Source organism: Condylura cristata, unplaced genomic scaffold (genome assembly GCF_000260355.1).
Source record: "Condylura cristata isolate star-nosed mole 26May11 unplaced genomic scaffold, ConCri1.0 scaffold00006, whole genome shotgun sequence".
In the NCBI taxonomy this organism is placed as follows: domain Eukaryota; kingdom Metazoa; phylum Chordata; class Mammalia; order Eulipotyphla; family Talpidae; genus Condylura; species Condylura cristata.
This window is the reverse complement of record NW_004567107.1, coordinates 32824982-32840143: the sequence shown is the minus strand read 5'-3', so window position 1 is coordinate 32840143 and position 15162 is coordinate 32824982. Positions and strand designations below refer to the sequence as shown.

Below are 15162 nucleotides of genomic sequence, written 5' to 3'. Positions count from 1 at the left end.
TTGCATTTTTGTTAAAAACTTGTATCTCTTCTTCCATAGACTTCCTTTACAGATGTTCGTGATCCTTCTCTGAAACTTGCTGAATTTAAAATGGAGAATATTATAAGTAGTTTAAAAATGTATACAGATGATTCAATATCTTCTTCCTTCTTACTAAAAAACTGTGTTTTAGATGATAAAAGACCTCATGTCAAGAAGGCAACTCCTAGGTATAGTGTATATTATTAATATTTTTATATAACTTTTTACCAAAATTGCATATCCATTCCTGGGTACATCCTAAGATTATTGGAAGTTCAGCTCAGTTGAATCATGGACCTCAGTCAGCATTGAAAATCTCCTGGTCTAGTTATGTGCTATTCTTTTTGGGTGGTTGAAGTATTAGTTAAATAGAGATAATTAGTCTAGTTAACTTTATTTTAAAATCTATGTTATCTAATATTTCATTAATTCATATGTATTGTAATTGGAAAAATAAATACTTGAGAATAAGAAATATGCTGAGATCAAAATTCTGACACTTTTTTAAAGATTTGCATCCTAAGTTATAAAAATTGTGCACCAGAAGTTTGTAAGTCTTATTTGGAGGATTTTGTGATCTTCCTGGGAGAATGGCTTAAAAATACTGTTTAGCTGTCAGTGAAAGGGATAAGAGATCTTTGAGTTTATTGGTGTGTTTAATTACTTGTAAGCTACTCATAGGGATTGTTATTGTGTTTTTCAGAATGATAGGACTTACAGTTGGGTTTGACAAAAAGGACATGATGGATGTAAGATACAGGAGAATTAAAGATACTTGTGTGACTGATGTAGTCCTTCAAGAAACATATATTTGTGCAAGTGTGGAATTTCTGCTGACAGTTGCAAATGTCTTCCTTGAGGCCTACACCACAGGCATGGCTATAGAAACCAATGTGCAAGCATGGACTACTAAGGAAGAAGGTTAGTTACTGGCTAAAACATTTAGCAGCATTGTATGGAAAGAGTACACTAGCACTTAATCTTGATTAGAAATGGGATGTAAAATTAAGTAAATGAGTAAATTCAAATCTTGGTTTTTCAGAGGTAAGAGGAAAATTCAGTCTTCTAGATTGTGCAGTTTTACACTTTTCTCATGGTGTTAATATATATTGGCTTAAAAAATATGAGACCATCATTGGAGTATGTTCCTGTATCTTTGTAGTCAGTAATTTGAAAGAATTTGTTGAAGAAAATAAAATAAGACTATTCTTTTCATAAGTAAAAATAGTGTATCTGCTTTAAATAATGGAGGTTTTACCCACATTTTGAAATATCCTTGATAATGGCTTAAGTCTTTACCAAGATTGCTTTGAGAATAAGATTCTTTTCTTTTACTTTTTACTTAAATAATGCAAATAATTTTCACATAAATAACAAATTATTTGTAAAGATAGGCATAACATAAATTAAAACATTAAATGTATTCTATTTCTATTTTAGTGCCTGTACAGCAGTTAGAGAAGTGGGAAATTAATACTCTTATTAAAAATCCTGAAATTGTGTTTGTGGCTGATATGACAAGAAATGATGCTCCTGCTTTAGTCATTACCACACAATGTGAAATTTGTTGGAAAGGAGACAGTGAAAACAATATAATGACAGCTGCCATTAAAGATCTCCAAATGAGAGCATGCCCATTTCTTCCAGTCAAAAGAAAGGGCAAAGTCACTACTGTGAGTTTACAATTTAATTGTCTGTTTAATGTTAAGCTATTTGGAACTTAGTTTATACTATTTTAGCAAATTAATTACATATTTTCTAATCTTACTCTGTAAAATACTTTCTACTTCAGGAGCCTAATCTAGATTTTTGTGAAACCAATTTTTCATTCTTCCAGTTGTTATTCATTTTAACTCTACAATGTTTTTATTTATCTCCTCTAAGAAGTTGCTTATATCTTGCTGTTTCTCACACTGACTTTCTACACATGTCAAGTCCACACTAACTCTCTTACCTTTAAGATCAGCTCTTTGTTATGTTGTTTCAGTTTTACTGTCTGTTACTTTCCTTCTTTGTGGGCATATTTCTCAGATAATTTGTTTTTACTTTTCTCCATGTGATTGTTTGAACAACTAAACTAGCCATTTGCTTTGACATGCTGCACATTTGTGTCTTATTCTCTCAGCCTTCTTCCTCTTAGTAAGTCTTCCTAAAGTTCATTTCATCAAGATAACTTTTCAAATTAGCTATCTGACTTCTAGTACACTTTTATCAAATACTTATGAAAGTATTTAGTTTCATAGGTAGGTAATAGAAGGATGAATGTATTAAAGATGAGCTACTGTATAATTTTGTTAGAAGTAAATATATATGTATTGCCTAGGACATATAATATTACAGACTATTTCCCTAGTTTGCAAGGGTGATGGCAGACCACTTAGAACAGGAAATGAAAAATAGAGGGCATACTCATAATCTCTTAGATTATGCCTTAGAAAACTTACATATATATGTTTTCTATTCACATCCTTTTGACTTGAACATTGGAGAATTGAGATTTTCTCTGAGCTACTGTGTGTTCAGTTAAAGCTATCATTACTCTGAAGAGGAGAAACAGATAGCAGTTAGCAACTATGCATCTTCCCACCATCCATTAGAGATTTCGTCCTTTGTCCTCAAAAAAAATCTTTTTTTTTTTTCATCTATACAACACATTAGGAGACGTTCTGTCAGCACACAGGTCAAAATTTTTAGGTGATTGTTTTTGTTGAGTCTACATGTGACATATCTTGGTCATCTCTGCCTACTACTTTTCAGAGATATACATTCTACCATCACAAATGGGACTACTATATAAATGGTGATAAAAGATCAATATGCTTGGAATTTAGCAACTATTTAGGAAAAGAAAAAATGATAATAGAAGTAGTTGTTATTCACTGATCCATAACAACTGCCATATCATGTTGGCTGGAATCAAGAAAACATGAAGCTCTTGCAGTGGAATAAGGTTCCTGGTCTGGCCCATGTTACAGCCTTCTAAGTTTGCTCTCAGGGCAGAACATTTACTACCCTGACCCGGATACCATCTTGAGAGATACTGGGTTTTTTTTTTTTAACCCCCCTGGGAACTGCATTGTTATCATAGCTTACTTCCTACTGTATTGGATACTAGGAAATTGCTTTAGTAGTTAAATGTTAACCAGCTTTTGCATGCCAGATGCATCTGTATAGTTCCATAAGGTTTATTTTTGACTAGAAAACTTTTATTTACTATTCTGTGTTCTGCCTATTTTCACTTCACCTTGATAGTTTGATAATGGGTGCTTTAATAGTAGGTTTGTGGAAGGAAGAGAAGTAACACAACTTATTTTTTGGCCACAGACTGGCTCCAGTATTGATGTTAAGAATTTTCAGAATAAGGATGGTAACCATAGTCCTTATCTTTTGTTGAAACTCGTCTTTAGAACATGAATTTCCTCATTGTTTTCTATAAATTATAGTACTCTGCAAATAGCAGAAAGAAGGAACTAATACACAGCAATATTCTAGATGTTCCAAGCCAATAAGGCTAAAATTTTAGATTTTTTTCCTTGAAGTATATATGTGATATGCTTCAAGATATTGCCAGTAGCTGCTTTATTAAATATTTTCTATAGCATTGTTAGTTATCAGCTCTGTATTTTGAAAGATCTTTTGTCCATCCAATTGCTAAATCAATTCCAAATTTCTCTTATTTAGGATATTAGTAGTTTTTTATACCATTGGTACTCCTGAAAGGTAACTAAAGCATGGTAAAATTACAATACTCTCTCTGTACCTGTATATTACTGTATGATAACAATGGAAACAAGCTCTTTCAATCATGTTTCTCTGCTATCCATAGGATGTACCTTAATCTGCTGTTCAAAGGTAGTATATGATATATGTCCTTTGCAATTTGTTAGGAGTGAGCAGTGCAGTGCTTAGAATGAGAGAACTTTATAAGAGAAAAGGTATAGTCATTTTTAGAAGTTTCAGATAACCCTTCTCTTCACATTCTTTTGTTCAGAATGTTGTAATATGTCAGTTCACTTGATTTTGCGTGTGTTTTTCAATAGGAAATTTTGAATTTCCAGTACCATCCCATTCCGTCTTAACCTTAGAAACCTCATTATAGTTATTAGTATCTACCAGTTTGTAAATACTTTGCTCTGTTTTCTTATATTACTCATATGCATCTTCATCCAGTATTTGTCTTTATTTTTCTGACATATTTTCTTTGTACAATCTCATTGAGCCTTTCCATTGTTTTAATTGTCAATGTTTTGTTTCTTCTTATAACTGAATAATGTTCTTTTGTGTGGATATAATATACCTTCTTACTTCGGCCTTCTATTAGTGGGTACTTAAGTTGCTTCCAAATCCTAGCTATTCTCAATAATTCTACAATAAACATTATGGTGTTTCAAATTATTTTTTTTGTTGTTTGGATAGATATCTAGATAAAGGATTGCTGGATGACAAGGTATTTCCATTTTTAGTTTTTAAAGATTAAGTTCAGACTGCATTCCAGAGTGGCTACACCAGTTTTCATTCCCAACAACAATGTATTGCTTTGCCTTTTTCCTTTGTACCCTTTCCAGCACTCATGGGGGGGGGGGTGCTTTTTGGTATATGTCATTCTCACAGTATAAGATATCTTTTTCTGAATTTACCTTGCATTTCCCTTATTAAAAATGATGATGAGGGCCCTCCCTGATGGCATCACAGTTGGTGAAGCTGGCCTCAGTTGATTCAGTACTTTTGATCTCAGCCTGGCCCTAGAGGTGATCTACACGGCTCAGCAGATCTCTCCTTGATTGCCCGCTGCTCTCCTCAGTAGTGTACTTTTTTGATCTGCCTGTTCTGCTTCCCATTCTGCGTCTGGTGAATCCTCTCATCTCCCTTGCACCTCTGGCCTGTATCCCAGTTTTGTATGCATAAATAACAAAAAGTTAAAAAGATGAGCATTATCCCCCGTATCTGTTAATTTTCTGTGTATTTTCTTTTGAAAAATTGTTCCGGTCTACTGCCTAATTTTTAATTGGGTTGATGTTTTCTTTTATGATGTGCCATTGAGTTACATGTTTTTTAAAGCTACTTTGGTTAACTTGTTTATTTCCATATTAGTTACTCCTAGGAAAGTCTCTAATTATATTTTAAGAACAATGCTAATTTAGTGCTATTGATTTTTCTATCTCAGGTTTTACAGCCTTGTGACTTGTTTTATCAAGCTACTCAAATTGGTACAGATCCACAAGTGATTGATATATCAGTAAAATCCCTGACACTAAAGGTAAAATGCAGTTATTCAGTTCTTAAGTGTGCTTTTTAAAAAAATTAATAAAACTAAGAATAAGTAATGTTACCACAAGTCTTTTAATTATTAAACTAAAAAAGACGCTATAGTTTTGGGCCCTCCCTGGTAGCCCAAAGGATTAGGACACAACACTGCGAGCTAACCGCAGCCGCTTCAGTGCGGGTTTGATCTCGGCCCCAGAGATGACCTCTCCTGACCAGCCAGCTGCTTCCCTCAGTGGTGTACTTCATCGATCTGCCTGTTCTGCTCCCTACTCTGTCTCTGGTGAAGCCTCTCACCGCCTCTGCACCTCTGGCTTATTCCCCCGTTCTGTATGAATAAATAAATAAATCTTTTTTTTTTAAAGAAGCTATAGTTTTGAAAACAGTTTGCCACATTATTTACAAGGTATATATAATGCTATCATAATTGAATTTATATTAATCTAAAAAGTTTAATGCAATAAATTGTATCTACTATTTCATGGAAGTAATATTATTTATTTATTTATTTATTTATTTTTTAGAATTATTTATTCATACAGAACTGGGGTACAGGCCAGAGATGCGGAGGGTGAGAGGATTCACCAGAGACAGAGTGGGGAGCAGAACAGGCAGATCAACGAAGTACACTGCTGAGGGGAGCAGTGGGCAGGTCAGGAGAGGTCTGCCGCGCCATGTGGTCACCTCCAGGGCAGGCGGGATCGAACTCATGTGAAAGTGGCTTTAGCTTCTCAGTGCAGTGCTTTAACCCGCTGCGCCACCAGGGAGGGCCGTAATATTATTTATTAATGTGACTGTTCAGCAAATGCACTCAATATTTTTGAACTATTTTTAAAAGTCATATGTATAAATTTTTACTAGTTTAAATTTTTCCCCTTAGGTTTCACCAGTTATTATAAATACTGTGATTACCATAACTTCAGCACTTTATACATCTAAGGAAACCCTCCCAAAAGAAACTGCTTCTTCTACAGCACAGTTATGGGAAAAGAAGGATACCAAGAATTTAAAAATGTGGTTTCTGGAAGAGCCAAATGAAGTTGAACACGTAGCCCAAACAACTGAATTGGTGCCCAAAGGAGAGATAATACGAATGAACATTGATTCTATTTTTATAGTTCTTGAAGCTGGAGTTGGTCACAGAACAGTGCCTATGCTTTTAGCAAAGTCATGTTTTTCAGGGGAAGGCAAAAACTGGAGTACCCTAATAAATCTACACTGTCAGCTTGAGCTAGAAGTAAGCACATGTAGTGTTTTCTCAGTTTCTCTACAGGTGATAACTACACATGGAATATTTCGGGAAATTTTTTAGGTTAAGATTACTGTAGATATGATAAAAAATATTTACAAGAAAATTTACAAACATATGCCCTTGTTACAATTGACATATGTGTATATTGTTTTTACTTTTAGAGTACATATACATATTAAGCTTATATTTCAATAGATTTTTCAATTTCCAGATTGATAATTTATTAACTTGAAAATATTTTTAAGAGTTAAAATGGAATCTTTTATCTGCATTCTATAAAAGTATAAGACAAAGTTTTTAATTGTTTAAAACTTTTTTGGGGGTGGTTTCCATGTAGAAGAAATGACTCAGCTGATAGGCATGGGGATGGGAAAGCTTGGGAGACCATTTTAAAAATTATCAAATTGCCTTATTTAAAAACTAAAAAAATTCTTTCTGTAGGTGCATTATTACAATGAAATGTTTGGTGTTTGGGAGCCTTTGCTTGAACCCTTAGAAATTGACCAGTCTGAAGACTTTAGGCCATGGAATCTTGGAATCAAGGTATTTTTGTAGTCTGGAAACTTATTTTAATAGTTGAGGATATCCACCATTCATGAGACACTTCATCACAGCAAAATACATTTTGTCTTAGGCGTCTTGCTTTATGCTTTCCTATTTGACCTCTGAATGTGATCTTTAAACCCAAGCCAATACCTATGTTTACTTTTGTTGCTTATAATTATGTGACTGGCATTCAGTATGTTAGATGTGGTGTTAAACACTATTTGGAATGGTGTCTAATAAATCTATAACCACTTGCAGAAGAAGATAAAGTTTTTAATAGCATGAGATGGCTTGAGACCAGAAGGGTTTAGGGACTTCCCAAAGTAATAATTCTTTCATAGTAGAAGTTGTGGGATACAACCTGGGTGCAAGTCCTCACTCTTAGCTACCATGCTAGAGCAGCTCTAGCATTCATATAGGTGTTGTCTATCCTATGTTTCCTTTGTTCTCTGAAGGATACAAACACCACTGAAGGTTATATGTGTATACATATATGTATCAGCAATGCACATTATGTATCATATAAACATATATAACATGTGCATGTAGGTACATTACTGTTTGTAATATATTATGAAATTGTGACTATGAGAATCAGGACTTTTAGATTAATGGAATTGTGCTGCTTAAGCAGAATGCAGTAGAAATATTGTCTAATAATGTTTCATTTGATCTACAAAATTCAGTAGGATTAAACAAATTAATGTAACAGCAAAGGTATCTGAAATGGTATAAACAGCCTTTTGCAGTAGATTATTAAATTTCATTTTCCATGTATTTCAGATAAAAGTCATGTGCTTTTCTGACTATTTTTAGATGTCAAAACCATTAGATCTGTGATTCCTAAAACAAGGTAGATAATAGTGCTTTCGGGTGGCACCTCTCTGTCACCATTGTTGGGCTTTTAAGTCCAAATGAGTAATATTGTTTTCTTGGGAGCAAATTTCTCTTCTATTTTTTTTTCATTATTGAAGTATTTTATGAGAAAAGCATTTTTTAAAAATAAATAATAGTTTATTTTTACATCATGTTGTGCATTTTCCCATCTCAGTTGTAATCCCTGTGGGCTTCCCATCACCAAAGCACCCACATGCCATCACCCTCTCCCCACTGTTTTTGATCCCATTCACCACTTCACCCCCATAAAATGTCTCTGGTATATAGCTGTTTATTATCATTATTATTTTCTTGCCTGCTCCCTTATACTCCTATGAGCGAAACCATGTGGTATTTTTCTTTTTCATTCTGGTTGCTCCATCCATATTCCTGCAAAAGACATGTGTTTATTCCCTTCTATTTCTATAACTTATGTCATTTTAGATGAAAAAGAAAGCAAAAACAGCCATTGTTGAGTCAGATGCTGAAGAAGAACATTATAAAGTCCCAGAATATAAAACTGTCATCACTTTCCATTCAAAAGATCAACTGAACATCACATTGTCCAAATGTGGCCTTGTAATGCTAAATAATTTAGCCAAGGTAAGAAATTAAAATTCTAAATGTTTTATAGTAATGCGAGTTAACCTTTTCATTGACTGACATGTATTACTAGTTTTTGTTTGTCATGTGTCCCTTAGTGTCCTGCTTGTCATTTAGTTGTCCCCCTTTAACTTTATATACTATAACACTTTCTTACCAGGCTTTTACAGAAGCTGCCACTGGATCTTCGCCTCCTTTCCTAAGGGACCTAGCGCCATTTATGATTTTAAATTCTCTTGGACTCACTATCTCTGTTTCACCAAGTGATTCTTTTAGCGTACTCAATGTTTCAATGGCAAAAGCATATGTATTGAAAAATGAGGAAAGCCTAAGTATGGATTATGTCCGAACTAAAGACAATGATCATTTTAATGCAATGACAAGCCTAAGCAGCAAGCTCTTCTTCATCCTTCTTAGTAAGTGATAAATTGCCTTCTTGGGGCTTTATTTCATATTATGCTTTCCATCTCATTTTACTCATTTGTAGTATCTTACAGATTTTTGATTTTACTAATAGGCTATGAGTTTTCGTTTGCCTTTGCAAGACTTTGGAACTGCATCTTTGTATTCCAAATTTTTATCAAGTGCTTTATTTAAAACTTAGTAATTTACTGCTTTATATTTTGGGGAAGAAAAAATATTAGATCTTAGCCTTATTCAACTTCTTAAGACTACTAGTGGTTATTACTCTAACTATATTTGGTATAATTTAGAATTCCACTGTTTTGTAGCTGAATTCAAAGTGAGATTTTAATTCATGAAAATGACACACTGTAATTTTTTTGTTGTTTATGCTCTGCCTGTTGAGGTGAAAATTGTTTGTTGTTATGTATTTTCTGCTTCCCATAGTTTTTTACTTACTTAAGAGGTGAAAGTAAATAAATCCTTAAATTACGATAAAATTAACTACTGTAAATTTAAAGAGTTCCAAAGCCTTTCCCACACTACATTCTGATACTGTAATATTTACAGATTCTGGGGAAGGGCATTTGAAAGGTTTAGTTAGATAGAAAGAAGATGCTAAGATACAGCTTTGGCTTTCTCCTAATCAATGAGTAATGCAAAACAAGATAGGTAGGTTTCAGTTGTCTGAGCATTGTCAGTGAATTATTCACATTTACCTCTTTATCTGAATTAACATTTGTATGGAATGGGGAGCAGTAGATTTTATGTAAATCAATAATTCACCTCCAATATATTGTAAATTTGTGTATTAGAAAAAACATAAAATGTTTCATCAAATCCCAGATATCATGAAATACCACGGGTTTAGGAAAAATTAAAAACTGAAAAATTGCAGCTACGTGGCAATCACTGACTGAAATTACTAGGCTCTGTTTGTTACAACAAAACAGAGGTCAGTATTTTAAATGACATAATAATTCCTTTTATTAGTCATTTTCAAAAGGTTTGTATTTTTGTTTTAGGCCAGACTAATGAATGAGTTTTTATCAGTTATAAAATTTTTGTGTGTGTGAAATGCTAGGATGCTTTAAGATAAATGCTGTGGAACTGCATTGTGCCTTGTAAACAATCCCTTTGTGTAGTCTTAGATTCTAAGATTTCAGTGGCAGTTATTCACAAGTTAGAAATCATTTGCTGTTTTTGGTATATAAATTTACTTAGTGCATAATTATTCATGTAGAAACTTTCAAACATTATATTCAATTTAGCACCTGCTAACCACTCTACTGCTGATAAAATACCTTTAACAAAAGTGGGACGACGTCTTTACACTGTAAGACACAGAGAGTCTGGAGTTGAAAGATCTATTGTTTGTCAAATTGATGCAGTGGAAGGAAGTAAGAAGATAACAATTCGCTCCCCAGTGCAGGTATGATCTGAGGCTTATTTTTTTGTAGTCTTATTATTCATACTGTATGCTAATAAAAGAGCAGTATAGCAAATTGCTGACAAAAATAATACAAACTGTAATGGAAATAAAGCTAAAGGAAGAATCATCCCCAGTGATTGACCAGTGGTAGAATTTTCTTGAATATATATTTTTTGTAATTTTCATGGGACTAATTTGTAAAATATTTTTGGAGTATTTTGTAAAAACAAAGTTCATCACTATTTTATTTTAGGTCTTTATAGCACATCTTCATTTCAGTCAGATAATGATAATGTGAAATTAAAGCTTTATTGAGATAAAATTTATGTACAATAAGCTGTACATATTTAAAGGTGGTGGATTTTAACCTATGAATCTTCATAGTAATCAAGATAATGAACATATTTATGACGCCCCAAAGTTATCTCCCTGCATGTCCATTTCCAGGTGGCCTCTGATATATTCTCAATACATATAATGTATACATTATGGATTAGATATCAATAGTAAAGAATTTTTATGTAAATACTTCTCTTAACATAATTTTGTGTGTATAAACTTCTGTGTATCTGTGTTTTATATACAGTTACGTGCTGTTTTAGAGTAATAATGTACTGTTACAGCTACATCTATATAATTTTGAATTTATCTTTGTACATGGTATTAAGCAAGTGTTGAGGCTCCTTTTTATCCAGCTGACTATGTAATTTTTCCAATAAGATTATCTTTTTCTCATTATACTGCTTTGACCCGTTTTTTAAAAAATAAATTGACTATCTGTGTCGGTTATTTATTTGTTCTGTGTGATGATCTGTTCAGTGCCAGTACCACACTCTTGGTTACTACTTTGGTCTCCTAACACTTGGGAGTCAGATGGTGTCAATTGTGTCACTGTTCTTTTTTAAAGTTTGACTGTTCCATTTCCTTTTAAATTTAGGTTTAGGTTTTTTTTTTCTTTTTGTATTCAAAAAATCTCTTATAATACTGGCTTTTTTTTTACCTATTTCAAATTTGTCTTTAGCAGTATCCAAAAGTTAATTTTAATTTTTTATTTAGTTGTATTGTGCATCCTTACTATATGCAGTATTTCTAGCAACTTTTTTATACATGTGCATAGTTATGTCTGCAAATACATTTTTACTTCTTTCCAATTTGTATATGCATTATTTTACTTTTTCTTTACTGGAGGTTAAGACCTCCAGTAAAATTTGAATAAAAAATTGAGAGTGGCCTTCCCTTGTGGCGCCGCGGGTTAAAGCACAACACCGAGAAGCTAAAGCCACTTCCACATGAGTTCGATTCCCGCCTGCCCCGGAGGTGACCACATGGCGTGGCAGACCTCTCCTGACTGGCCCACTGCTCCCCTCAGCAGTGTACTTCGTAGATCTGCCTGTTCTGCTCCCCACTCTGTCTCTGGTGAAGCTTCTCGCCAACCCTGAGCCTCTGGCCTGTACCACAGTTCTGTATGTACAAGTAAATAAATATTTAAAAAAAAAAAATGTGAGAGCAGATGTTTTTGTCTTGTACTCAATTTCACAGAAATGTGTTCATCATTAAGTTTATTTTGACTTGTAGACTTTTTTCACGTACTCTTTCTGAAGTTGAAAATGTTCTCTTCTGTTCCTATTTTGTTGTGAATTTTTATCAGAAAGATGTTTAATTTTATCAAATGGTTTTTGTGTTTATTAAGTCTTCATTCTAAAAAGTTGTTAATATGATAAGCTATGTTGAAATTTTTAATTGTTATAAAATAATGTTACTATGAAATAAATGTTTCAGTATCAAATTGGAATTCTCAGGGCAAATATTACTTATTGTAAAGTATTACTAACCCTTTAAGATACTGTTTTATCGATTGACTAAAGTTATGCTTGCAACTTTTACACTTATATTAATTAGGGATATTGGTCTAGCACTTAGGTTCATAAGGAATATTGGTTTAGTTTTCTTAAATGTTTTTTCTCAGATAGATTTTTTAATTAGTTTCACTTTATTTAATAGATAATAGAGCAATTCATGGTATTTGTTACATCTTGAGTGAACTCTTATACGGATCTTGTATCTTTAATGAAATTTAATCATGAAATATTTTCCATTTTGATTTCACTTTTATGTTTGAAGTATGTCCAGTGGTTATGGAAATGTGGATTGATAGTTTTTTTTTGTTTTTTTCTTTTCATTCTTTTAAGATGTTATCCCACCGTTGACTGGATTATATTGTTTCTTTACCACTGGTTTTAAATTATTTGGCTACTATGAATTTTAGTTTTGCATGTTCTTGTAGTTGGGTATTTAGGATTCTTGAAATTGGATGTATAAATTTCATCAACATTAGAAAACTTGTTTATTTTTTTTACATATTTATTTCTGTCTCTTTTCTTTAGGGACTATAGTTAAGAAAAGAAAATTAGAGTGTTTTAAACTTTCCCCACAGTTCTAATCCTATCATTACTTTCTTTCAACTGTTTCCTCCATTGTTTACTTTTTCATGATCTTTGTTGGTATGTCTTTAACTTCATTTTTTTTCTATTTCCAGTTTGTTCCTCCTCTCATTCAATGGAGACTTTTTCTGTGGAAGTTGAATATGGATTTTTCAGTTTTATCTATTCCATTTTTTCCCTTTAATACCCTTAGTCTATCCTCTAGCTTTTTGAACATACTAGTTATATAAATGTTACAGTCCTGGAATATTAATTTTACCATGTTATATCAATTCTGATTAATCTTATTTATATTTTCATTTGCATCATTTAAAGATTCTTTTTGCTAGCTGATCACTTTTTTGAAACCTAAATTGTGAATTTTATATTGTTGAGTATTTTTTATGTATTTGCATTTCTTTTTTTTTTTTAAGATTTATTTATTCATACAGAACTGGGGTACAGGCCAGAGATGTGGAGGGTGAGAGGATTCACCAGAAACAGAATGGGGAGCAGAACAGGCAGATCAACGAAGTACTGAGGGGAACAGTGGGCCGGTCAGGAGAGGTCTGCTGTGCCATGTGGTCACCTCTGGGGCAGGCAGGGATCGAACTCATGCAGCAGTGGCTTAAGCTTCTCAGTGCTGTGCTTTAACCCGTTGTGCCACCAGGGAGGGTCTGTATTTGCATTTCTTTATGCATTCTTGAACCTTATGGTCCCACACTTACTAGTTGGAAAACTATCCATTTATTGTTTCTTCAATAAACTTTTCAGGTAAAATGCAAGCAGCCTTCAGTGCAGAGTTTATTTTACCCACTAGTGAGGCACAGTAACCAAAACCCTCTGTACTGACCCACGTGTTACCACTCTGACTGTTGATTATGTGTCAGTACCAGAGATGGATCTTCCTTCCTAATTTGGTGATGTTTTACCATGCCTTTGTTCACTCATGTGCTTGTATTGATCAGTACTGAATCGAAGTCTTGGGGATGTGAGGTACTCTTAAATCTTAGTAGTTTCTCTCTGTAATTTTAACCTCTCCATATAAGGCTGTCCTCTCTCTCACAAAGAATGTACTGTGTATTTAAGCTACATACCCTTCCTCAGATTTTCATATGTCTTCAATTCAGGGAGTCTGAGCTCTATTTGACTTCCCCACTCAGTAGCCTGGAAACTCTCCAGGCAACAAGTTGGGGTAATGTTAGAGCTTATTGGCGTTTTTTTCCCATTACCATGTTGCATTTTGCTCAGTGTCTGAAAAAGTGTTTAGGGTGTGTTTTCTCCTCTCTTGTTTTAGTTTTCTTTAATTGGGAAAATATATCTAGTCTGTGTTATTTCATCATAACTGAAAATAGAAGTTCTTTTCTTCAATTATCTTTTTTATTTACCTGACTGAAGAGATGAAAATGTATATTTGGTGCTTCAAATGGTAGCACAGATGATCTGGAATTAAAATTGTGGTTATCTTTTTAGTTTTTGTATTTTTAGTTCACAGAAAGTATGTTTTATAAGATAGGGTTGTTTTTTTTTAAGATTTATTTATGCTTACAGAACTGGGGTCCAGGCCAGAGGTGTGGTGGGTGAGAGGATTCACCAGAGACAAAGTGGGGAGCAGAACAGGCAGATCTACTGAAATACACTGCTGAGGGGAGCAGCAGGCGGGTCTGAAATGGTCTGCCACACCATGTGGGTCACTCGGCTCCTTGGTTGGGGATTGAACTCGTACTGCAGTGGACTCAAGAGCTTCATAATACAGTGCTTTAATCCATTGCGCCACCAGGGAGAGCCCGGTTTTTTTAAAGGTTTTTAGAAAAATTTTAGTAAGATACTGCTGGCTTAAAGTAAGAAAATGGTTTTGTTATCCATTATGTTTTTACTTTGCAACAAAAAATAGGTTTGGAGGCTTATCTGAAAATACATGTAACCACAATAATCATTTTTTAGATCATTGTTAGTTTACTCTTTGGATGAGATACACTTTCTATATTCTGCAGTCTCAGCTCTAGATAAATACTTCTCTGTGAAGAGTATCTCATCCAGTATGTTCCACAAAAAAATATTCTATATCTTGTTTTATTACATTTGTCTTTTAAATTTTTGAAGTTGTATTTTCCTGTGAATTTTTTCTACCACTTTTGTTTTAAGAAATTATTCCTTATATAAGGTCAAGATATTTTCATATTTCGTTTTAGGACTTTAGAAGTATTTTTTTAGATTTCCTTTAGCACTATGGCAGGTATTCCTATTTTTATTTTTTTATCTTTTTTTTTTTAAAGATTTATTTATTTGTGCATACAGAACTGGGGTACAGGCCAGAGGCTCAGGGATGGTGAGAGGCTTCACCAGAG

The 15162-nt window shown here is 33.5% G+C and overlaps 1 protein-coding gene across 3 annotated transcripts in view; it reads left to right on the top strand.

The window, feature by feature from the left end:
- VPS13A (vacuolar protein sorting 13 homolog A (S. cerevisiae)) overlaps positions 1–15162 on the top strand; it is a 159579-nt gene that overhangs the window by 92124 nt on the left and 52293 nt on the right. For all 3 annotated transcript variants that reach the window (XM_004677556.2, XM_004677558.2, XM_004677559.2), the window contains exons 37-45: positions 40–209; positions 725–942; positions 1462–1694; positions 5186–5278; positions 6164–6520; positions 6977–7078; positions 8402–8560; positions 8721–8976; positions 10234–10394. In XM_004677556.2, coding sequence (XP_004677613.1) covers positions 40–209; positions 725–942; positions 1462–1694; positions 5186–5278; positions 6164–6520; positions 6977–7078; positions 8402–8560; positions 8721–8976; positions 10234–10394 — 1749 coding nt within the window. The remainder of the gene's footprint in view (positions 1–39; positions 210–724; positions 943–1461; positions 1695–5185; positions 5279–6163; positions 6521–6976; positions 7079–8401; positions 8561–8720; positions 8977–10233; positions 10395–15162) is intronic.